The sequence below is a fragment of the Lepidochelys kempii genome, chromosome 1 (assembly GCF_965140265.1).
Source record: "Lepidochelys kempii isolate rLepKem1 chromosome 1, rLepKem1.hap2, whole genome shotgun sequence".
Taxonomy (NCBI): Eukaryota; Metazoa; Chordata; order Testudines; family Cheloniidae; genus Lepidochelys; species Lepidochelys kempii.
Genome location: NC_133256.1, coordinates 52,016,660 through 52,041,977, shown reverse-complemented (window position 1 = coordinate 52,041,977; position 25,318 = coordinate 52,016,660). Strand labels below are relative to the sequence as shown.

Below are 25,318 nucleotides of genomic sequence, written 5' to 3'. Positions count from 1 at the left end.
CAGCTCGCCTCTGCCTCCTCCCCTGAATGCACGACCCTGCTCTGCTTCTCCGTCCCCCCAGGCTTCCTGCGAATCAGCTGTTCGCGCAGGAAGCTGGGGCGGGCTGAGAAGCAGGTTGCGGCTTTGCACTCAGGTGCAGGGAGGCAGAGGTGAGCTGGGGTGGGGGGGGGCGAGGAGGCCCGCCTGCGCTGCAGCAGGTAACCCGGGGTGGGGGTGCGCAGGGGAACCGCTCCCCGCCCCTGCTCACCTCCGCCACCCTCAGCCTGAGCGCGAAGCCGCCGCCTGCTTCTCAGCCCTCCCAGGCTTCATGCCGAACAGCTGATTCGCAGGAAGCGGTGGGGGGGGGCAGAGAAGCAGAACAGGGTGGTGAGTTCAGGGGAGGAGGCGGAGCAGAGGTGAGGTGAGCTGGGGCTGGGCGCAGGGCAGAGAGCTGCCGGTGGGTGCTCTGCACCCACCAAATTTTCCCCATGGGTGCTCCATCCCCAGAGCACCCAGGGAGTCGGCACCTAAGGCGCCACTTTTGATGTGATCAGTGGGGGAGCAGCCGCTCCCCCTGCTCCCCCCCAGCTACGCTCCCCTGCCCCAGGAGCCAGAGAGACCTGCTGGATGCTTCCTGGGAGCTGCCCCAGGTAAGCATCTCCGGGACTCCCCATATCGCCCCCCGGCAGGTGCCTCTGGCTCTTAGGGGTGGGGTGGGCACCCACTATGGTGGCCCACGAGACCCTCCTGCCCGGTTCTGGGGGCAGTCAGGGGACAGGGGCAGGGGTCCTGGGGGGGCGTCAAGGAACTTGGGGGGGTTGGATGGGGCAGGAGTCCCGGGGGGAGGGAGTGGGCAACGACCACCTCGTGGGATGAGGAGGGAACCTGTTGTTAAGATTTTGGCAGCTCATCACTGACTAGGACCCCAGTTTGCTAAGTGCTGTACAAACACAGAACAGATCTGGTGCTTTCTTTACAAGGCTCTGGTCAGCTTCCCTGTTTAAATATCTTATGCACTCTACAGTTTCCCTGGGTCAGGAGTGCTCAAGAATGCCCCACTCGTACCCCAGGAACGATTTGAAACTCAGTGAATTTGAAGAAGTCATCACAACAGAGATTTAGATGGATTTCAAAAATGTTAGGAGGCAAGATTGAGATCATAGTACACAAGACTTACGAGTTCTTCTTTGATTATTGCACCAGTGTGCTAGGTACTTACAGATGAATTAGAATAAGATCCCTGCCCCAGTCTACTTATATTCTACGAAGACAATGTGCAAACAAGGGATGGGGAATGAAATACAACAAAAATGGAAGAGACCGAGCGCTGAAATTTGCACATCTTTTACTTCTGCTTCTCTCTTCCATGCACCCACACCCAGAGTTCTTGGACTCCCCTAGCTTGTCTGCTCATCCATATGAATAATCTTCAGTTGCAAAAACTTCAGGAAAATGTAACAAGAAAACAAAAATCATTTGACTTTGGGCAAATGTAAACAGCTGCGCCCTAGAAAGCCTTCTTAACTCTGGGATATGTCTAATAGCCACAGTGCTGCTGAGCCTGTGAGAGTCACCGTTACAATAAGACCTGCTAGCTTTCCATCCTCGCAGGACTTAAGGAAATGTTGCATATCTTTTCTGAGAGCTCTGTCAAGGATTTCAAATGTGTGACTCATTCCAATTAGAAATTTGAATAGGCCAAATCCTGTGCTCAGAAACCCTGATGAAAAACTGACATAACTTCATTAACTGCAGTGGAATTGGAGTAATAGTGAAAGGTGCTGAGTGCCATGAGAGCAGTCAACTCTAAACAGGATTAATGCCTGATAATGTTGTAAGTGAGAGAACAATTTGACTCAGTCACTTTGGCGTTCCATACATGTTTAGTCAAAGTGAATGGGAAATCTTAAATTAATAATAGTAGATTCAGGAGCTAACTTCATGATGTAATAAAAGCCAGTCTTCGGGCTTACCATTTAAGTGTAAATGTTTCTGTGAGTTAATGTTGCAGTGATTAAGAGACTTTTCTATATTTGGGTAAATTCAGATGGTCTGAATTCCAGAATGTGTGCATCAGCCTTTAGCTGAATTACTTCAAGATGAAAGACTTTGATAAGCTATGAGGAAAAACAAACAGCTAATGAACCAGATATACAGGTGAAAAGACCAGATATACCAGTCAATCACTGTAATGCTATGCTGTTTGAAGTTGCATCCAGATTAACATTTCAGAGAAGATTGCAATTAATGTCACGTTAAGAGAGCCTCGGGTTCGAGCGGGGCTAGAAACAAATATTAGTTTAGTAGAGTCAGACTACAAAAATAATAACTAGTCATAGAGACATATGAATATCTTGAAAAATCTGTGGGTTTTGACTTCTATCTTTATACCCTTGTGTTTTACTCTTTTATCTCTCCCCTCTTCCCCTCTGATTCTCTGATTTGGATGCCCAGGGCAAAACTGATTGGTTGTGGCAAATGCTGTCAAAGTGCAGTGCCTTTACTCACAGTAAACCGTTGTTCTGCCATACAAGGGTCCCGAAAATCACTTCAAATAACTTCAATTTCCTCACCCTTACTTTGACTTCAGAAATCAAAGTATTGTACCATCCTCGACAGCCGCCAGCTATGCACTAGTCAGCTGGCATTTCCATCTGTTTCCAAAGCTGGTGAGGAAAGTACTTACTGCAACTGAAACTTAGAGGAGAGAAAAAAAGGGGACAAACATAATTTATTAAAGAAACAAACACCAGGCCAGATTAATTTAGTGGTAAAACAGCGTGATGCCCTTCTCCCTACTAACACTGGCTTTAAGTCTCCAGTTCACCCGGCACTGCGTGAAGAAGAGATGTGAAGGAGCAGGAGTCCCCAGAGGCCTGAGTTCCTCCAGGGATTCTGGGGGAGTTTACACTGAAGGAGAAGCTCTGCTACCCTGTCACAGGGCAACCCTAAGCTCCTGGCAAGCTGCTCCAGCCCTACTGTATGATGCAAAGGAGGGCTGGGTTATAAAGAATCTTTTGGGAAGGCTACTGCCAGGATAGCCTTGATTTAATGCAGTGCATGTGCTCCTGATTGTGATACAGGGACAATGCGGGGACCTTGAGCCCATCACCTTTTCTTGCATGCTTCCACAAGGGCCAGCCTAAAGGACCCCAATCTCGCTGTATCTAAAGTGCCCAAATGGTATATTCTTTCCTCTCTCTCCTTGCACACTCGCAAATGGTACTTCCGAATCAGGAGTAGTAAGGCAAAATGTTACTGAACGAGAGTAGAACCTACTCAGCTCTGAGCTGGGAGGGTTGAATCCCCAGCACAGAGTTGAGCCCTGTATGGGCCCTCTGTTTTCCTGCACGTCTGATGGACACAGGGCATGGGTAACCTGCTCCTATGACAATCCTCCTGTACTCTCCCCTGGAGGTGGAAGGGCCATGTCAGGCATCCCAGAACCCACTCTTGCCATTGGGCTACTGTAGGCTCTGTGCTACACTTCACCAATGTTGCACAGCTGTGTGTGTGTGTGTGTGTGTGTGTGTGGTTTCCATCCATCTCCTCTCCTTCCAGTACATCTTCTCAGCATCTAATCTAGTTATTCTGGTCTAGCAACATGCTCTGGATTTTAGCAGTCAAAGTCAGAAGGCATTTCACCCAAGGATGTGTGTAGCTGTGAATTTGCATAGCACGTTACATAAATATTTCAGCATTAGCAGTATTGCCTCCTGAACTTATTTTCCCAGTACCAGAATGCAGCTAATTAATGCCTTAGGGCCCAGTTCTGCAATCCATACACTGAGTAGCACTTAGTCACAGAAGAAATTGAAGGTGTTTGCCTATAAAAGATGCTCTATGTGAAGAAGGGCCGAAAAATCAGGTATGTGGGGGGGGAGTACTCACTGGCAGCAGGGCAAGAAATACCTACCTAGTTCTGCTGGTTTCTTCTTCTCCTCGCATTGTTCTCACGCACTTTCCCTGTTTGTTATTAACTTTTCCTCAGTCCCAGGGTAGCATTCTCTGAAATGCTTCTAGTTCCATGCGCAGGGCCAGTTAAACAAGCAGGACTGCAGGGTCTCAATGCGAGGATGAGACGATGGTCTTGGGAGGAGAGATTTAAGTTTATTAGGAACTGAGGAACTTTTGGGAAAAGGAGAAGCCTATACAAGAAGGATTCCACCTAAATCGAAAGAGAACCAGATTTCTGGCTTTTAAAATTAAAAAGGTCATAAAGGAGTTTTTAAATTAAGGGCTGGGGGAAAGCCAACTGGTGCAGAGGAGCACACAGTTCAGACAGAGACATCCCTTAGGGGACAGTTTATTAATGGAGATATTCTGTATTCTAGGAAAGAGGAGAGGCTAGAAGTTGATAAAATACAGGTAGGAACTGAAGAGAACCAACCAATCAAAAAAAGTGCCATTTACTTGCATCACCTGAAAGACAACTATATAGTGATAATTTTTATAAGTGCTTATATACAAATGCTAGACGTCTAAATACTAAGATGGGTGAACTTGAATGACTGGTATTAAATGAGAATATTGATATACTAAGCCTTACAGAAACCTGGTGGAACAATAATATGCAATGGGACATGGTAATAGCAGGGTACAAAATATATAGGAATTACAGAGTAGGTCTCACTGATCCTACTGGGTTCTGGGAAGTAGGTGGGCTCAAGCCCACCCACTGCTAAAGGACCCTCTCACAGTCTTTGGGGAGGATCCACAAGGTTCAGGAACTCAAATAATTACAGAGGACAACCAAAAATGTAACCGGGGCAGGTGTGAAGGTCAAAGGGTGAAACAAAGGGAACCTGAAGGGACATTGATCAGAGAACACCGGACAGCGCCCACTGCTCCTTGAAGGTGTCAGGGGAGCCATCGGATGCCTCCCAGAGGGACCCTGGCCGGATACAGGACCGAAGACAGGATCAGAAATAGGCCCCATAGTCACAGGAAACCCCCTCTGCCAACCTCCTCTCTCTGGTCTTATAGATGGCAACTTTGGCCAGTCCTAGGAGGAGGTTGACAAGGAGGTCCTGCGACTTTGTGGGGACACGGATAGGGTGTGTGTATATGAAAAGGTAAGAGGAAAAGTGCATCCAGAAACGTAAAAGGATGTTCAGGAGAAGCCGGAACAGAGGCTTCAACCTGGTGCATTCCAGGTATACGTGCTCCAGGGTCTCCCTTGTGCTGCAAAAGGGACAGGCGTCAGGGATGGGGGGGAACCATGCCAAGTACATGGCCATGCTTATGGCTCCATGGAGGAGCTGCTAACTAATATCCCCTGCAGGCCTTGGGACTAGGGTGGAATATAAGCTGGCCCACTGGGGTTCCTCATCCTCAAAAGGTGGCAATAGGCCTCACCACATCGTATTGGGGCGGGACACCAGGGTGAGGAAATGAAGGATGTGGAGAATGAACATGTAGAGATGTTTCCGTGGTGCAGTCCGGAAGTGAACCGCTGCAAATTGGCTTGTGGTATATGGGTGGGACGGCTGGGGGGACTCATGAGCCTGATGAAAAGGTCCGGAGGGCCCGGGGTGCAGGGTTGGCGGGGAGTACCCTCCCGCAGGATCTGGTCGAGGTAAACCCGAGCAATGGGCAGTAAGGCTGCCCTCACCTCCGGAAGTACATGCTGTGGAGTACGGAGGGTGGAGAGCCCCATGCGCTAAGTGAGCATCAAGGGATCCACCCAGTCTCCCTTGTTGTAGTCCAGGAGGTCTCCGACTCTGGTGACTTCTGCCAGGATCAACCTCTGTAGGTTTCGCTGGTGGAGGAGTGGCACTAGATGTGAAGGAAAGCATAGAGTCAAATAGACTAAAAAACTTAAAGGAATCAAACTGAACCATTGAATCTCTATGGATAAAAATGTGTTGCTTTAATAATAAGCGTATAGGAGTAAGAATTCTCTAGATAAGAACGTAAGAACAGCCATACTGGGTCAGCCCAAAGATCCATCCAGCCCAGTATCCTGTCTGTCGACAGTGGCCAGTGCCAGGTGCCCCAGAGGGAGTGAACCTAACAGGTAATGATCTAGTGATCTCTCTCCTGCCATCCATCTCCACCCTCTGACAAACAGAGGCTAGGGACACCATTCCTTACCCATCCTGGCTAATAGCCATTAATGGACTTAGCCTCCATGAATTTATTCAGTTCTCTTTTAAACCCTGTTATAGTCCTTGCCTTCACAACCTCCTCAGGAGAGGAGTTCCACAGGTTGACTCTGCGCTGTGTGAAGAAGAACTTCCTTTTATTTGTTTTAAACCTGCTGCCCATTAATTTCATTTGGTGGCCCCTAGTTCTTATATTATGGGAACAAGTAAATAATTTTTCCTTATTCACTTTCTCCATACCACTCATGATTTTATATACCTCTATCATATCCTCCTTAGTCTCCTCCTTTCCAAGCTGAAAAGTCCTAGCCTCTTTAATCTCTCCTCATATTGGACCCGTTCCAAACCCCTAATCATTTTAGTTGCCTTTTTCTGAACCTTTTCTAATGCCAGTATATCTTTTTTGAGATGAGGGGACCACATCTGTACGCAGTATTCAAGATGTGGGCGTACTGTGGATTTATATAAGGGCAATACCATATTCTCCGTCTTATTCTCTATCCCCTTTTTAATGATTCCTAACATCCCATTTGCTTTTTTGACTGTGGCTGCACACTGCATGGACATCTTCAGAGAACTATCCATGATGACTCCAAAATCTTTCTCCTGATTTGTTGTAGCTAAATTAGCCCCCATCATATTGTATGTATAGTTGGGGTTATTTTTTCCAATGTGCATTACTTTACATTTATCCACATTAAATTTCATTTGCCATTTTGTTGACCAATCACTCAGTTTTGTGAAAAGAAAAGGAGTACTTGTGGCACCTTAGAGACTAACCAATTTATTTGAGCATGAGCTTTCGTGAGCTACAGCTCACTTCATCAGATGTTTACCGTGGAAACTGCAGCAGACTTTATATACACACAGAAATCATGAAACAATACCTCCTCCCACCCCACTGTCCTGCTGGTAATAGCTTATCTAAAGTGATCAACAGGTGGGCCATTTCCAGCACAAATCCAGGTTTTCTCACCCTCCACCCCCCCACACAAATTCACTCTCCTGCTGGTGCTAGCCCATCCAAAGTGACAACTCTTTACATAATCAAGTCGGGCTATTTCCTGCATAGATCAAGGTTTTCTCACATCCCCCCCACCCCCATACACACACAAACTCACTCTCCTGCTGGTAATAGCTCATCTAAACTGACCATTCTCCAGGTTTAAATCCAAGTTAAACCAGAACATCTGGGGGGGGGGGGGGTAGGAAAAAGCAAGAGGAAACAGGCTACCTTGCATAATGACTTAGCCACTCCCAGTCTCTATTTAAGCCTAAATTAATAGTATCCAATTTGCAAATGAATTCCAATTCAGCAGTTTCTCGCTGGAGTCTGGATTTGAAGTTTTTTTGTTTTAAGATAGCGACCTTCATGTCTGTGATTGCGTGACCAGAGAGATTGAAGTGTTCTCCGACTGGTTTATGAATGTTATAATTCTTGACATCTGATTTGTGTCCATTTATTCTTTTACGTAGAGACTGTCCAGTTTGACCAATGTACATGGCAGAGGGGCATTGCTGACACATGATGGCATAGATCACATTGGTGGATGTGCAGGTGAACGAGCCTCTGATAGTGTGGCTGATGTTATTAGGCCCTGTGATGGTGTCCCCTGAATAGATATGTGGGCACAATTGGCAACGGGCTTTGTTGCAAGGATAAGTTCCTGGGTTAGTGGTTCTGTTGTGTGGTATGTGGTTGTTGGTGAGTATTTGCTTCAGGTTGCGGGGCTGTCTGTAGGCAAGGACTGGCCTGTCTCCCAAGACTTGTGAGAGTGTTGGGTCATCCTTTAGGATAGGTTGTAGATCCTTAATAATGCGTTGGAGGGGTTTTAGTTGGGGGCTGAAGGTGACGGCTAGTGGCGTTCTGTTATTTTCTTTGTTAGGTCTGTCCTGTAGTAGGTAACTTCTGGGAACTCTTCTGGCTCTATCAATCTGTTTCTTTACTTCTGCAGGTGGGTATTGTAGTTGTAAGAAAGCTTGACAGAGATCTTGTAGGTGTTTGTCTCTGTCTGAGGGGTTGGAGCAAATGCGGTTGTATCGCAGAGCTTGGCTGTAGACGATGGATCGTGTGGTGTGGTCAGGGTGAAAGCTGGAGGCATGCAGGTAGGAATAGCGGTCAGTAGGTTTACGGTATAGGGTGGTGTTTATGTGGCCATTGTTTATTAGCACTGTAGTGTCCAGGAAGTGGATCTCTTGTGTGGACTGGACCAGGCTGAGGTTGGTGGTGGGATGGAAATTGTTGAAATCATGGTGGAATTCCTCAAGGGCTTCTTTTCCATGGGTCCAGATGATGAAGATGTCATCAATATAGCGCAAGTAGAGTAGGGGCTTTAGGGGACGAGAGCTGAGGAAGCGTTGTTCTAAATCAGCCATAAAAATGTTGGCATACTGTGGGGCCATGCGGGTACCCATAGCAGTGCCGCTGATCTGAAGGTATACATTGTCCCCAAATGTGAAATAGTTATGGGTAAGGACAAAGTCACAAAGTTCAGCCACCAGGTTAGCCGTGACATTATCGGGGATAGTGTTCTTGACGGCTTGTAGTCCATCTTTGTGTGGAATGTTGGTGTAGAGGGCTTCTACATCCATAGTAGCCAGGATGGTGTTATCAGGAAGATCACCGATGGATTGAAGTTTCCTCAGGAAGTCAGTGGTGTCTCGAAGGTAGCTGGGAGTGCTGGTAGCGTAGGGCCTGAGGAGGGAGTCTACATAGCCAGACAATCCTGCTGTCAGGGTGCCAATGCCTGAGATGATGGGGCGTCCAGGATTTCCAGGTTTATGGATCTTGGGTAGTAGATAGAATATCCCAGGTCGGGGTTCCAGGGGTGTGTCTGTGCGGATTTGATCTTGTGCTTTTTCAGGAAGTTTCTTGAGCAAATGCTGTAGTTGCTTTTGGTAACTCTCAGTGGGATCATAGGGTAATGGCTTGTAGAAACTAGTGTTGGAGAGCTGCCGAGCAGCCTCTTGTTCATATTCCGACCTATTCATGATGACAACAGCACCTCCTTTGTCAGCCTTTTTGATTATGATGTCAGAGTTGTTTCTGAGGCTGTGGATGGCATTGCGTTCCGCATGGCTGAGGTTATGGGGCAAGTGATGCTGCTTTTCCACAATTTCAGCCCGTGCACGTCGGCGGAAGCACTCTATGTAGAAGTCCAGTCTGCTGTTTCGACCTTCAGGAGGAGTCCATCTAGAATCCCTCTTTCTGTAGTGTTGGCAGGGAGACCTCTGTGGATTAGTATGTTGTTCAGAGGTATTTTGGAAATATTCCTTGAGACGGAGACGTCGAAAATAGGATTCTAGGTCACCACAGAACTGTATCATGTTCGTGGGGGTGGAGGGGCAGAAGGAGAGGCCCCGAGATAGAACAGCTGCTTCTGCTGGGCTGAGAGTATAGTTGGATAGGTTAACAATATTGCTAGGTGGGGTGAGGGAACCATTGCTGTGGCCCCTTGTAGCATGTAGTAGTTTAGAAAGTTTAGTGTCTTTTTTCTTTTGTAGAGAAGCAAAGTGTGCGTTGTAAATGGCTTGTCTAGTTTTAGTAAAATCCAGCCACGAGGAAGTTTGTGTGGAAGGTTGGTTCTTTATGAGAGTATCCATTTTTGAGAGCTCATTCTTAATCTTTCCCTGTTTGCTGTAGAGGATCTTGATCAGGTGATTCCGCAGTTTCTTTGAGAGCGTGAGGCACAAGCTGTCAGCATAGTCTGTGTGGTATGTAGATTGTAATGGATTTTTGACCTTCAGTCCTTTTGGTACGATGTCCATCTGTTTGCATTTGGAAAGGAAGATGATGTCTGTCTGTATCTGTACAAGTTTCTTCATGCAGTTGATAGATTTCCACTCCATACGGCTAAATGCAGTGCCTTGCATAATGACAGGTTTCAGAGGAACAGCCGTGTTAGTCTGTATTCGCAAAAAGAAAAGGAGTACTTGTGGCACCTTAGAGACTAACCAATTTATTTGAGCATGAGCTTTCGTGAGCTACAGCTCACTTCATCAGATGTTTACCGTGGAAACTGCAGCAGACTTTATATACACACAGAAATCATGAAACAATACCTCCTCCCACCCCACTGTCCTGCTGGTAATAGCTTATCTAAAGTGATCAACAGGTGGGCCATTTCCAGCACAAATCCAGGTTTTCTCACCCTCCACCCCCCCACACACAAATTCACTCTCCTGCTGGTGCTAGCCCATCCAAAGTGACAACTCTTTACATAATCAAGTCGGGCTATTTCCTGCATAGATCAAGGTTTTCTCACATCCCCCCCACCCCCATACACACACAAACTCACTCTCCTGCTGGTAATAGCTCATCTAAACTGACCATCTTTTTGAAGTTCTTCACAGTCTACTTTGGTCTTAACTATCTTGAGCAGTTTAGTAGCATCTGCAAACTTTGCCACCTCACTGTTTACCCCTTTCTCCAGATCATTTATGAATAAGTTGAATACGATTGGTCCTAGGACTGACCCTTGGGGAACACCACTAATTACCCCTCTCCATTCTGAAAATTTACCATTTATTCCTACCCTTTGTTCCCTGTCTTTTAACCAGTTCTCAGTCCATGAAAGGATCTTCCCTCTTATCCCAACCACCTGATCAGGATGGTGACAGTGATTGTGAAATGCTCCAGGAGATTAGCAAGGCAACAAAAGCAGAAAACCCAATAATAATGGGAGATATCAACTATTCCCATATTGACTAGGTACATGTCACCTCAGGATGGCATACAGAGATAACATTTCTAGACGCTATTAAATGACTGCTTCTTGGAGCACCTAGTCTTGGAACTAACGATTCTTTATTGAATCCTAAGGGGAGCACAGGATCTGGTCCAAGAAGTGAATATAGCTGAACTGCTCAGTGATAGTGACCATACTGTAATTCAATGTAACATCCTTGTAAAGGGGAAAATATCAAAGAAACCCACCAAAGTAGCATTGAACTTCAAAATGGGGATATATACAAAAATGAGGAAGCTAGTTAAATGGAAATTAAAAGGAACAGTCACAAGAGTGAAATGCCTGGAAGCTGCATGGAAAGTATTTAAAAACACCATAATAGAGGCTCAAACTGTATGTATACCCCAAATAATAATAAAAAATAAGTCAGAGTACCAAAAAATGCCACCTTGGCTAAACAGCAGAGTAAAAGATGTGGTTAGAGGCAAAAGGCATCCTTTAAAAATTGGAAGTCAAATCCTAGTGGGGAAAATAGAAAAGAAAATAAGTTCTGGCAAGTCAAGTGTAAAAGTGTAATTAGGCAGGCAAAAAAAAATTGATAAGAATTAGCAAATGACACAAAAACTAACAGCAAATTTCTTTTAAGTACATGAGAAGCAGGAAGCCTGCCAAACAATCAGTGGGGCCCTGGATGATCAAGGTTCTAAAGGAGCACTCAAGGAAGACAAAGTCAAGGCTTAATGAATTATCTGTGTTGGTCTTCACTGCACAGTAGCTCAAGTTGATTCCCTCACCTGTGCCTTTCTTTTTAGATGACAAATCTGAGGAATTGTCCCAGATTGAGATGTCAATAGAGGAGATTTTGGAACAAACTGATAAATTAAACAGTAATAAGTTACCAGGACCAGATGGTATTCACCCAAGAGTTCTGAAGGAACTCAGATATGAAATAGGTTACATACCACAGTAAGTAGTTCTGCTATCACTTAAATCAGCCTCTGCACCAAATGACTGGAGGATAGCTAATTTGACACCATTTTTTAAAAAAACTCCAGAGCTGATCCTGACTATTACATGCCAGTAAGCCTAACTTCTGTACCAGGCAAAATGATTGAAATGTCAGTAAATAACAGAATTATCAAACACATGGATGAACACAGTATGTTAAGGAAGGGTGAACATGACTTTTGTGAAGGGAAATCATGCCTTACCAATCTATTAGCATTTTTGAGGGAGTTAACAAATATGTGGACAAGGGTGAACCAGTTGAGATACTGTATTTAGATTTTCAGAATCCTTTTGACAACGTCCCTCATTAAAGACTCTTAAGCAAAGTAAGCCATTATGGGATAAGAGGGAAAGTCCTCTCATGGATCAGATAGGAAACAAAAACAATAAATGGTCAGTTTTCAAAATGGAAATAGGTGAATAGTAGGGTCCCCCAAAGATCTGTACTGGGACCTGTGCTGTTTAACATACTTATAAATGATTGGGAAAAGGGGGTATACAGTGATGTAACAAAGTTTGCAGACAATACTCAAGATAGTTAAGTCCAAAGCTGATAGTAGAGATTTACAAATGGCTCACAAAACTGGGCGACTGGGCAACAAAATGGCAGATGAAGTTCAGTGTTGATAAATGCAAAGTAATGCCCATTGGAAAATATAATCTACATACAAAATCACAGGGTCTAAAGTAGATGGACAGAAATCTTGGAGTCATTGTGGATAGTTCTCTGAACACATCCTCTCAATGTACAGTGGCAGTTAAAACAAACTATTCAACTATTGATCCCTTTCCCTTTTTAAAGGGGCACTGTAACCCAATGACTTCTTGGTGCTAGCTGGCAGGGGCACAGAGGGTACATAGGGTTTTACAGGAATCCCCTGGGTCAGATATATGCACAGTAGTTCACTGAAGAGGGTAGCATGTGAAGTATCTACTGAGAGCCAGGAGCCCACTGGTCATCACAACTGTTGTGAAATATATGTACAGATAATATTTAAGGGGTTATTTATCTATACTGAAAATTATATTCTTAAGATCTTGGAGTTAAGGCAGGTCACCAAGAGGTGACATATCTCAGAAATGTTCTTTCAAGGCAGGAGGTAACAGACACTTATCTCCCTGTCTGGCCATTTGTGTATTGTAAATTGTATGCCACATACTTAGCCCAATTCGAATTGAGAGATTGCAAAATATACAAGAGAGGAAATCTACAGGAAGAAATAAATAACAGTGAGAGGTCCTGTTTATGAAGAAAAACAAAGGATTGCTCGAGAGTGTAACGGAACACACTGAGTCCTTCACCTAGGAAGCAAACTGACAACGTGCTTGTCTTATGAAAGAAGGGTCATAGCCAACCTGTCTGCAAAAATGCAGCAGGAATTTTGGGTGAGCAATACTGTGGTAGACAGGAAAGTATCCTGTTAATTAAGTCTAAGCTCTAGAAGACATACAATGATTTTATTTTATATGTAACTATTTGTTTCCAATACTTCTACATGAATCTCTATGCTTTGATAATAAACTGATACTTGATTTCACTGTAAACATGTCTAAGTGTTCAGTGTGCTGAGAGGAGCAGTGATCTGAGGTGGTACTGGTAAGGTGGAGTGTAACTGTTTCTTTGGAGGCAGTGGATTGGTGAATGCTGTGAGTGTCCAGTGGACATGAGGCTGGACACACCAGGGAGACACTTAGAGGGCTTGGGAGTTGGAGTATGCCTGTCGCTAATCTGTAGAGTGACAGTAGGGCTTGTGAGGCCTGGCGAGTGCTGGTATTGCCCATGGTCAGAGGGTTTGGGAGATGACCCCTGGCAGGCAGAGACAAGGCTTCCTCATGTTAAAGGCAGGTGGTAGTGAGGTGCCTCCCAACCCTGGGTACCCCTAGGAAGCGTCACAGGCACCATTCAAAATGTTGTGTGTGTTGTTTATATAGCAGTGTGTGTGTCGGGGGGGGGATCATTGCTTGTGCACCATGTTACAAAGTGACTGTAAAAATAGCACATTGGTGCTGTAAACAGCTGCTCCCAATGTGCCTTCGAAGTCTTATGTGCTGAGTTCACACTTCCCTTCCGCTCAGCACTGCAAAGCTGTACAAGAGCAAGCTGTTCTTCATCACATATATACATACTTGGTAGAACTGCTGGATAAGTTCTCATTCCAGACTCTTTATAGCTAGTAAAGATGTACAAAGTAGACACATTTTCAGGATCACCTAGCACTGGTAGCAGTTGGCGAAATTTTATATTGTGCTAAAAACAAGGAATCAGAAGTTTTGAAAGAGGAACAAATGTGGAGTGTAAAGATTTCATATTTATAAGGTCACTTTCTTGAATGGCACTTTAATAGCTGGACTGGGAAAACAGAAGTTAAGCTGGGGGTCCAAAAGAGAAGGAACATAGAAAAGAATATAGGCTAGGTTTACTCCTGAGGGCATTCTGCACCAAAAAATTAAAAATTCTGTGCACAACATTTTAAAATTATGCAAATTTTATTTGTCAAATAAATGTGGAGGCTCCAGCATGGCATTGGGGAGCATAGGCCACTGGCTGCACAAAAGTGGGAGATCACTGTGCAGCTCCCCACCCCAGGACATGGACTCAGCAGTAAGGCTGCACCCAACTCTGACAAAGCACAAAGACTGGGCTTGCCCCAGAAACACCCCAAGGCTGTGCCCCTCCTTGCCAGATGCACCAGGTTTGGGCAGGCAGGCTCAGCAAGGTAGGATCCAAGTGTTTAGTGTGGGGGGGATCCAGGTGTGGGTCGAGAGGGTTCTTTGTGGGGCAATCTGGGTGCAGCCGGCTCAATGGGGGATCCAGGCGTGGGTGGGATTTGAATGCACATGGGCTTGATGGAGGGTTCTGGATGCAATGGTAATGGAACTTTGCAGGAGGGTCTAGGTGATGGTGGTTGGGGCTCAGCAGGGAGTGGGGGGCTGGGTATGGGGACATAGAGCTCAGAAGGGGGGTCTGGGTGTTGGGGGGGCTCAGTGTGGTGGTCCAGATGCTGCAGGAGTAGGGCTCAGTGGGGTGGGGATCCAGGTGCGGGTGGCTTGTTGAGGTGATCCAGCTGCAGGGGGAGTGGGGCTCATCGGGGGGGGGGTTCTCGGTGTAGGGGGTGAGGCTCAATGGGAGGGTATAGGTATAAGGGGGTCTGGATGCATGGGGATTGGGCAGATGGGGGAGCAGCTCCCTGTACAGTGATCCCTCCCCCTGCAGCTGAGGAGCGATGGGTGCAGGAAGTGTGGTGGGGAGGTGGGAGTTTGCAGAGCTTCCTACAGCTGTGGGAGAAATCTGTGGGTGGGTCTGACATGGCCCCGGATGCTGTGCAGGGGAAGAGGAAGTCCCCTCCTCCTCAGCACAGCCAGGACTAGCTGCTGAGCCTGGCGCAGGATAGAAGCTACCAGCCGGGTCTTCCCCAGTCCCACCCCCTGCCGCACATTGCTTTACCTCTCTGCCAGCTGCCCTGGACACCCAAAACATACTGCTGGGGAGGGATGCATGACCACTCTTGTGGCTTCCCTTTGCATCCCCATCAGAAAATCATTTTTCTGTGTGTATGCAAAGAAATCTATGGGGGACATAAATTCTGCGCACACACAGTGGTGCAGAATTCTGCCAGGAGTATGGATTATAGCGCTATATACAAGGAGAATTAATAAGGGTCAAAGAACAGTTATGAGCTAAGGGTTTACAAAAAACCTACACACAAAAAGGAAGCGTATTTTAAAACTCTCTTGTGTTGTTTATTGTCTGTCCTTTATATGTGATCTGCTTAGGGCTCTGTCATACAAACCATCCCATTTTCCTTCAGTTAGACTAATCTTGACACCTAATAATAAGTGTATTCAGGACTGGGCCTTACAAATACAAGCTCATTGTGGCAGGGACCTTTTTTTCTCTCTGACTGGGAGACTCAAAGCCCCAGTGATTTCTCCAGCCATGCCTCCTCTTTATAAAATTTAGATTATCTCATCAGGGACCAGAAACAAAACAATCTTTCTTAAGTGACTTATCACACAGCCCAGATAGACATTATGAAAAGCTGTAGCCGACTGTTTGAGAATAACCATAGGCTACAATTTGTTAGAGCAAATGATTGATTAAACAATTACAAATAACAAAAAGATGTTGTGAAAAGATCACCTAGTTCACAATTTATGAATCAAAAAAGGAGCTGCATTTGCCAAATAGAATATTAATTCCAAATTGTTTTGTGCAACTTTTTACAAGAAGAACTATCCCGTAGCTTAATTTACTGTTGCTGCTGTTGAAATAAGAATCTCTAACTTTTCTCACTTTTTTGCACAGGTGCCACCAATACTCCTGGATAAGCAGTTCTCAGAATTCACACCAGACATTACACCCATTATTTTGGCTGCCCATACGAACAATTATGAGATCATAAAGCTTCTTGTACAGAAGGGGGTTTCTGTACCTAGACCACATGAAGTCCGCTGCAACTGTGTTGAATGCGTCTCAAGCTCAGATGTGGACAGCCTTCGCCATTCTCGATCCAGACTCAACATTTACAAGGCTCTGGCAAGTCCATCTTTGATTGCGTTGTCCAGTGAGGATCCTTTCCTTACAGCATTTCAACTGAGTTGGGAGCTTCAGGAACTGAGTAAGGTGGAAAATGAGTTTAAGTCAGAATACGAAGAGCTGTCGCGTCAATGCAAGCAATTTGCAAAAGACCTCCTGGATCAGACACGGAGTTCCAGAGAATTGGAAATTATTCTTAATTACAGAGACGACAATAGCTTGATAGAAGAACAGAATGGTAATGATCTTGCACGATTGAAGCTGGCAATTAAGTACCGACAAAAAGAGGTAAGTGTGCTGGAGAATGTTTAAGCGTATTTAGTAGCAATAATGTGATAGATAATTGCCTGGAATACAGCCCTTTAAGAGAGAGAACTTCAGATTGCTGCTTATTTTTTTGTTCTACAATGGCCTCTTTTTATTATCGGAAGAACTTAAGAGGTTGTTATGGTTTATTAAAACTGGAATTTGAAATATTGTATCATATCACAGATCCTGGGGGACTATCTGTTTTTCACCTGAGCAAACGTTATCACTAGCACAGAATAATATTAAGCAAGTCTTTGGTAACAGAGTAAGAACTGCAAAGAGTACGTCTCAAAACCGATTCATTAACTGTCTGGCTGGTAAAGTGGGCATGTCACGTATTTACATGCTAGTTAAATTACATGCCTGTTGTTACTATAGGTTTGGTGACTAATTAATATCAATAAATCCTAAAAGTTTGATACTTATTTTTGGTTTGATTAAGCATCCAAAAGGAGATACTATTCTAAAGATTTTCCAGGTATGCCAAACTGGACTGGAAATTTAATGAGAATCTGAAATCCCCTGCATGCCTTTTAAAATTTGTAAGGTTCTTATGTGCTGTGGTACAGTATAAGAACCTAGATAGAAAGATCAGTTTTTCATGAGATTTCCAAAATTTGTGCATCTGATCCTAGCTGGAAATTACCAAATGTCATTTGGGAGTTTTGCTTTCAGCAGCAGCTCCAATGCAGAAGTGTAAAGTCAAGCAGAAAAGTATATCAGAGCATTTCAAACCTTAGTAGTACTGCTACTAACAATAATAATTTAAAATGATTCTATTCAGGTTTTAAAAATGGGCAAAGGTTCAAGGTGTCGTTACTTTAATTGAACCTATTCACCCATTGCTATTAAGTCCCTGATCCTGCAAACAATAACCTACATGCTTTACATTAAGTACACAGGTAGAGTTTGCAGAATCTGGGCCTAACCTAGTAAGTTGTGGTTTCATTTAAGCTAACATTTACCAACACATGGAAGTCAACATCAAGATCTACTGAGATCTATCTATCTATCTATTTGACTTGGAAAAGGTCTATGTTGCTTACTTATCTCATATTTAAATTTCATGGTATGCCATGGTTAAGACCACTCCATATGATCTAATTCTGGAGAAGGACCTACAGTTGGCCTTTAGTATAGCAAGAAGTGGTTGACGCTATTTTTCACTTGCTGTTTCATTATTTCAGGAAGCATGCTCACCAGTTTCCTAAATTACTTACTGCCATGTACTTTCAGAAATTGTACATCAGACCTTTTTTAGAAGCTAATCTCTGTGTGTTTCATTTGTATTTCTTAAAATGTGAAATCCTACTTTATAATTTATACTTAATTTAGCAAATTTTTAACTGTGACTTGGATCTTCCAATGGATTCATGCATTTAAAAGCAGTTCTGATTTTGAACAGTGATTTGAAATCCTAATTGCAAAGCTTGAATTTTCCTAATTTGAGTCTTAGGTAGTGAGAGACATCTGCAAGTGCAAGCGGCTTGTATAGTCCCAGCTGATTTCCATGCCTAATTAAATTGCAGTAATACAGATGTTTACCCTTTACAGAGTCCTTGTAATGGCAAACATTAAAGCAATACTGACTCTCAAGGTAATGATTCCAAATCACTGGATCATCTACATTTCTGATATTTTTTTTTTCAATTTCTATTAATCTTTTTCACTATTTCTCCCTCAGCAGCCCCTTAAATGGAAGTAGGTTCTGCTTATTTTCTCTGCCATATTCTTTATTTGCTTATTAGATGGTGGAACAAATATTGTCAAACACAACAGACCCATTATTTTATTTCTAATGACTACAATAAGAGAAGGCATTGTATGAGATACAAATATGGAAAGCCTAGAAAACAAAACAGTTCTATGACAGCAAACTCAGGGCTAAATTCTGTCGGGCCCTGTGCAGCTGTATTCTGGGAATTCCATTTTACCTCATCCATTGTATCCACTCCGGCAGAGGCACCAACTCCAGGGTGCTCTGAGGCTGAAGCACCCACGGAAAAAAAACTAGTGGGTGCCGGCGGGCCCCGCTGATCAGCTCCTCCTCATTTCCCTCAGCACCTCCCACCCACTGAGGATCAGCTGTTCAATGGCAGGCAGGAGGTGTTGTGGGGGAGGAGGAGGAGCGGGGGCAGAAATAGGCAGAGTGAGGGTGGGGTACTCTCAGGGAAGGGGACAAAACATGGTGGGAAGAGGTGGGGCAGGGGTGGGGTCTCGGGGGAAGAGATGGAGTGGGGGCGGGGCCTGCGGCAGATCAGGGGTTGACCACCCCCGAGAAATCAGAAAGTCAAAGCCTCTGCACCCAGGATCCCACCAAGGATCCTGACCTAGTACTGTAGCCATCCAAGCGGAGGATATGATCATTGTCCCATCTCCTCTGTGCATTTCTGGTGACTGGCAGAAGGTGTTAGAGGCAAAGTAGGCTATTCCTGTGTAAAAGGAATAGCAGGGAAAGATGTGGGCTATTCTTTAGATATTCTGTTGTTTGATCTGACCTGTCTTAGAACATCATCTCTTGGGTGATACAACTGACCTAGTACATGATTTTGTTTCTCAGCAATCTTATTTGAGTTTTAATCGTTTTGTGGTGGTGGTGGTTGGTTTTTGTTTTTCTTTCTCTCAACTTAACTCAGTCAAGAAATAGAAGGAAAAATAGCCTTTACTGTACATCCAACCCCACAAAATTAAAATAAACAAACCAGCTGAACAATAAATTTCCTTCCCTCCCTGACACATCAATCATCCCATACCTCTCATCCTTTATTATTATTACCATTCATTATTAAAATTACAGCAGGGCTGAAACTGGGGCCCATTGTGCTAAGCAGAGTACAAATACATAGTACAGTAACTCTTCACTTAACGTTGTAGTTATGTTCCTGAAAAATGCGACTTTAAGTGAAATCATGTTAAATGAATCCAATTTCCCCATAAGAATGAATGTAAATGGGGGGGTTAGGTTCCAGGCAATTTTTTTTTTTGCCATACAGTACAGTACTATAGTTGGGAGGTGCCCCCACCTTACCCCACACAGGCACAGCCCACTGGCATGGGAGACAGTGAGGCAGGCAAGGAGGCTGAAGGTGCTGTAGGCTAGGAGAGGCATGTTGCACAGCAGCTGCGGCAGCTTCCCCTACTCTGCAAGCACCAGGGGTGGGGGGCTCAACCCTCAGCCCGCCCACTCCACCCCTTCCCCCAAACCCCCACCCTTAACACGCCTCTTCTTCCCCTCTACCTCCTCCCCCTCCCTCCCCTGCCTCCTGCCTGCAGCAATCAGCTGGCTTGTGGCGTTCAGGGGGCAGGAGGGAGGAGTGAGGACTTGGCGCACAGCCTCCCCCTCCCTTCCCTGCCTCCTGACTGCAGCAATCAGCTGGTTTGTGGCTTTCGGGAGGCAGGGGAGCCTGTGCGCCAAGTCCTCGCTCCTCCCCCTCCCTCCTGAACGCCTCAACCCAGCTGACTGCCACAGGCAGGAGGCAGCGGGAGGAGGGGGAAGGAGCTGATCCGTGGGGTCTGCCGGTGGGCAGGAGGCACTGTGGGGGGGGGAGGGGAGGAGGCGTAGGGGAGCTGTAGAGAGGCTTCCAGCTGTGGACAAAGCAGGCAGCCAAACGACGTTATCGCGAAGGATTGCACAACTTTAAATGGAGCGTGTTCTGTAATTGAGCAGGGACACAAGATCGAAACAACATTAAGCAAGAGGACGTTAAGTGGGGAGTTACTGTAAGAGACAATTTCTGTCCTGGAGAGCATCCAGTCTAATTTAAGACAAGAAGCAACAAGTCAACGTAACAAAAACTGGAGGACGGAGGACAAGGATTATAGGAACATGTGATTCAAATATTCTTTTCTTTTAAGTTTTAAGATGGGAATATTTTTGTTTATTTCTGATATCACTAATTTGTACTGACATCTATAAGTGGTTTACCACAGGCATCATAGCAGATGTGGGTCTTGAGAAGGATTTGAAATAGATCAGGCTCGTGACTTTATGGTTTGACATGGGGGGAGAGTGTGCCATGCACCAGTTTTGTCGTGGTACTAGTTCAGAGGTGCTTGTGAGAGAAGTACCCAAATGGGTGAAGAAGAATTGCACGGTTGTTGTGCAAAGGAGGGTAACTCTTAAAAACACAAGGCAGGATAACTAAGGAGAAGTGGAGTCGTGGAGGGGCCTCAAAAATGAGGACAGGATGCTTGATTGAACTGACATAGAGATTGAAAAAGCCTCTCTCAAGTGGATGTGGTCCCTTTAAAGGCAATATGGTGGTTTACAAGCTGCTGCTACTGTCTGTACATTATTCTGCATAAAGATAAATAGTGAACATCCGTTTGCAATGCTGTCAGTCCACATCTTTCTTGAGTGCCAAATTCCCGTTGTAAAGAAAAAACAAAAAGCCTTCAAAAATGTATGCAAATCATTTTGGAAGCTCTGTGCAGTAAAAGTTGCTCATGTTCTGCATTTGTATTCTGTTGATGTCTGCCACAATACTGTGATCATGGCATTCAGACTTTCTCAGGAGGTATCCCAGAAAAATTCCTTCCCAGGTTGGAATCCTCTCAGAATGAATCACTAAGTGGGGAGTCTATCTGATGGGCAGCCTGCCTCTTTTGCTTCTTTAATAAATAACAAGGTTGAAGGACACTTAGATTTTGAGGTGGAGAATGCCTGATGACACCATTGATAGCTTCTGTTGATAATGATGTTATCAGTCCAGTGACTGGAATATCACACTCTGTATTTTTGGACAACTTAGTTGCAATATTACTTTAACATAGGATGCAGGTTAAAGCCCCCAAGCTAGGTTTTTTTTCCACTCTGTTAACACTCCTGGTGCTGATCGATTGCAAGAAATGACACTTTGCTGCTGCTGCTGGTCTGACTCCTGTCCCTTCCGTCCCCCACTTGCCTGTTGCCTGCTTCCAACACCTATTGTTGCTAGGTAACAATTAGCAATGCGCATCAGCTGTTCCCTAATGTCCCACAACCATACAGCAATGTGCAATGTGAACATTTAATTGATCAGTCTCAGTTGTTTACACCAATTGACATTGACAGTGACAACTGCCAATGACCTGATTAGTCATTTCTGCTATCACTGTGCTAGGATCATGGGGCATGATGGACAATGCCAAAAAGCTTTCTGTTTTCCTGAATCAAATATAAAACTTTATCTGATTCACATATGATTCCTTTCATAAGTATAGAAGGGATGGTAAAAAATCATAGAATTGTAGGGCTTGGAAGGGATCATCTAGTCCTGCCCTCCCACTCCCGTCATATAACCCCATATCTGAATCATAGGCCAACATTTTTCTGTCAACAAATCCAATGGTCAGTCTGAATGCATGTAGACTGTAAACTGCCCAGGACAGGGGATAAAAATAAATAAATAATAAACAATTATCAATTGATCATTTTTCTTTTGCAATGATTTCAAAATGCACATTACAAACCTGCGGGATATATACAGATGGTTTTGTATGGAAGAGTTATATTTCTGTATTATTTCCTCAGAGATATGTACTTACATGGTATCACAGATCTAAAATGGTACTTCAAGAATGACAGGAAATACTATCACCTTGAGAAACTCTATCCTCTAACCAGGCACTGAGCTTGAATGCCAATATGTGTTCTTTTGAAGCTGCAACCAGCCAATAGAAAACAACATGTATGTGCATGCTCTGTCAAGTGCGTACACACACACACACACACACACACTTTGCTTCCATTATAGTGATGCCTTACATTAACTATACTCTTACAATAAAGGTATTTTAATGTTTGTGGTTCCAGATTAGATTAAAGGGATTTTTAAAGATTGTTTTTTCCTTTTGATATCACTACAGGGCAGAGTTAAGGTTATTTTGGTGCTATAGCTATACAGTTCCATACCTTGACATGTTTGGATTTCTTTTAAGTGGATCTTAACTCTAAAATATCTGGGTTTATAATGGTTGCTTTTGGAGATGAGTATAAAATCTTTGTGATGTTTATTACTCTTAAATTATTTATACATAATCTCAGTTTTAACTCCCTTTTACCTTTTTCTTTGTCAGGGGATTATATCTTGGTATCTGTACATCTGGAAAAAAGTACTCAGTAAAACATGTGAAATGGGAAAAAAGATGCTTGAATGGATGAATGTTCTCTGAGTTGGTGTCTGATATCACAACAGTTTTTACAGTAATGTAATAGCATTGAATTCAATGTATTTAGTCCTGATTTATACTACTTCCCGAAACAGTCGCTCCATGTTTTTGTCTCCATAGTGAGTATGACTCAAACCTGCTCTAATGATACATATTTATAGTTACCATTGATTTCAGTGAGACCCGTGCTCACACATCCAGGGCAGAATTTGGCTTTTCTCATTATCAGTTTTGTTACTTGTATACTGCTTTCTGTGGACAATTTATTAGCAAATAGTCAGATCTCAGCATGGAAGAAACACAGAATTTTAAGATTATTCTCAGTCTTTTTCTTCTGCATCTGCATCCTTATTCAGTCTTCATCCCTATTCTTTGAACACTCTTCTTCCTTTCCTCTGTCTTCTACCACTGGCTGCATTTTCAGAATTTGGTCATTGATTTTAATGCAAGTCAAATGAATAAAGTCAGGTTTCTTTGCCGCTTATTGTTCTGCTTTTCCCCCTTACATACTTATCTTATTGTAATCCTCCTTTCCTTCCCTTGCATATCTATATGGCTAAATCTCCTTGTCTGTCCTATGGTACCCAGAGTGCTTTGCTTGGCTTCTCCCAGCAATTCATTTCAGTTTTGATCTAAGTGCATCTGTTTACTGTCCATTTCCAAGTCCACATTCATGGGATTCTGTCAGCAGGTATTAGTCTGGCCTAGATGCTGACCTCTTCTCTTTGTTGTTGCTATGTTCTCTACACAAATATATTAATTTTTTTGCAACACCAGCAATTAGGAAAATCAGTACCCCAGTAGATGGAGAGGAGCAGCAGTAGAGAAGTCAAAAGCAACAATCTAACATGAGTGCAAGGGTTGAAGAAGGGGCCAGCATCTGATAAATTGAGACATAATATCAAGAAACAGCAGAGAGCTTTTAGGAGACCAGAAAGATAAACATTGTTCAATTTCAAAAGCCACACAGAGTGGCCTTTGGGAGGTCTTTAAAACCTATTAACAGCATAAAAACAGTCAATGCTAAACAAAATCCACAGAATTGTCTTGCAGACTTTACAGTAAATGTTATGTCTTAATGTTCCAAACCCCTATTTTTCAAGAGACGTTAAAGCAATATTTTGTGCTGTTGTTAGTGAAGCTGTTTATGGAGTGACTGATAAATAAGAAGCACATTTTTGAATGATCAGTGAACATTTGTTAAAATTTGCCAGTCATGCTGTATTCCAGTGCTCCTCATTCTATCTGTAGTCACTAAATGGTTCTTTTGAGACCAAGCAAACCTTATTCATTCAAGCAATCTTTAATGGAGGTCCCATTGACTTCAGTAAGTCGTAAGAGTTACAGGATGGAATCCTGGGTACTCACCCTATTTAGTTAGGTGGTTCATGTGAAAGGATTAATACAGAAAAGAGAGGTTTCAGAAGATGGTAGAAACAGTGTCATGGCCTTAGGTTATAGTTAACCAGTGAGATGTGTTCTAGTGGTGTAATGTTTTGGGGTCCAGACATCCTTCAGATTAAATCAATGGGAGTTTTTCATCAACTTCTGTGAGGGTGGAGCAGAAGCAGAGTTCTATGTTAGTTCAGTGAATTTTCCCTCCACCAGTTGTAGTCCAGGTAAACTATATCTGATATTTTTTTTCCTAACTTGTATTTGACAGCCTCAACGTTCTTAATCAAACAGACAAATTGTTTCTTCTCTTTCTCATTCTCGTACCAATTTCCTTCACCACTAGAAAAGGAGTACTTGTGGCACCTTAGAGACTAACCAGTTTATTTGAGCATAAGCTTTCGTGAGCTACATGCATCCGATGAAGTGAGCTGTAGCTCACGAAAGCTTATGCTCAAATAAATTGGTTAGTCTCTAAGGTGCCACAAGTCCTCCTTTTCTTTTTGCGAATACAGACTAACATGGCTGTTACTCTGAAACCTCTTCACCACTAGAGCTAGCCAAAATCTTTTAACTGAAACAATTTTCTGTCCAAAAATGCAGTCTTGTTAAAATCTAAACATTTTTGCGGGAACGTGTTTGGGAAATCTAAATATTTGGTGGGAATATGTCGATTTTGATACAATTTTCAAAGGGGAAAAAAGTCAAAATGTTTCATTTTGACAATGTCAAAACATTTTGATTTGCCAATGTTGAAATAATTTGTTTCTGCTCATTTCATTTAGACTTCCGTATTAAAATATGAATTAAAATATTACATTTATATATTATATTTAATAGTATGTATATATTATACTATTTTGATATAATAGAAAAGTTGAATCAAAATGATAGTCAAAATAAAATATTTTTTGACAATGCTGAAACAGAACATTTCAATAATCCTGAATTCATTTTTATCAGGATTTTCATTCCATGGGGAAATTTTGAATTTTTGGCTTTTCATTCCAGTTTGCAGCAAAAAAAATTTCAAAGCATCAGAATTTCCAGCATCATGGAAATTCCAGCTCTGTTTAGCACCATTTTCTCATTGTTTTATCACTTTGATGCTGGTGCCAGTGGGGAGCATACCTGAAGCAGGGAAAGCA

General features: G+C 43.5%; 1 protein-coding gene across 1 annotated transcript in view; it reads left to right on the top strand.

Moving 5' to 3' along the window:
- The window catches only part of TRPC4 (transient receptor potential cation channel subfamily C member 4), a 210,054-nt gene that overhangs the window by 96,177 nt on the left and 88,559 nt on the right, over positions 1-25,318 (top strand). The window contains exon 3 of the mRNA XM_073342454.1: positions 16,089-16,607. Coding sequence (XP_073198555.1) covers positions 16,089-16,607 — 519 coding nt within the window. The remainder of the gene's footprint in view (positions 1-16,088; positions 16,608-25,318) is intronic.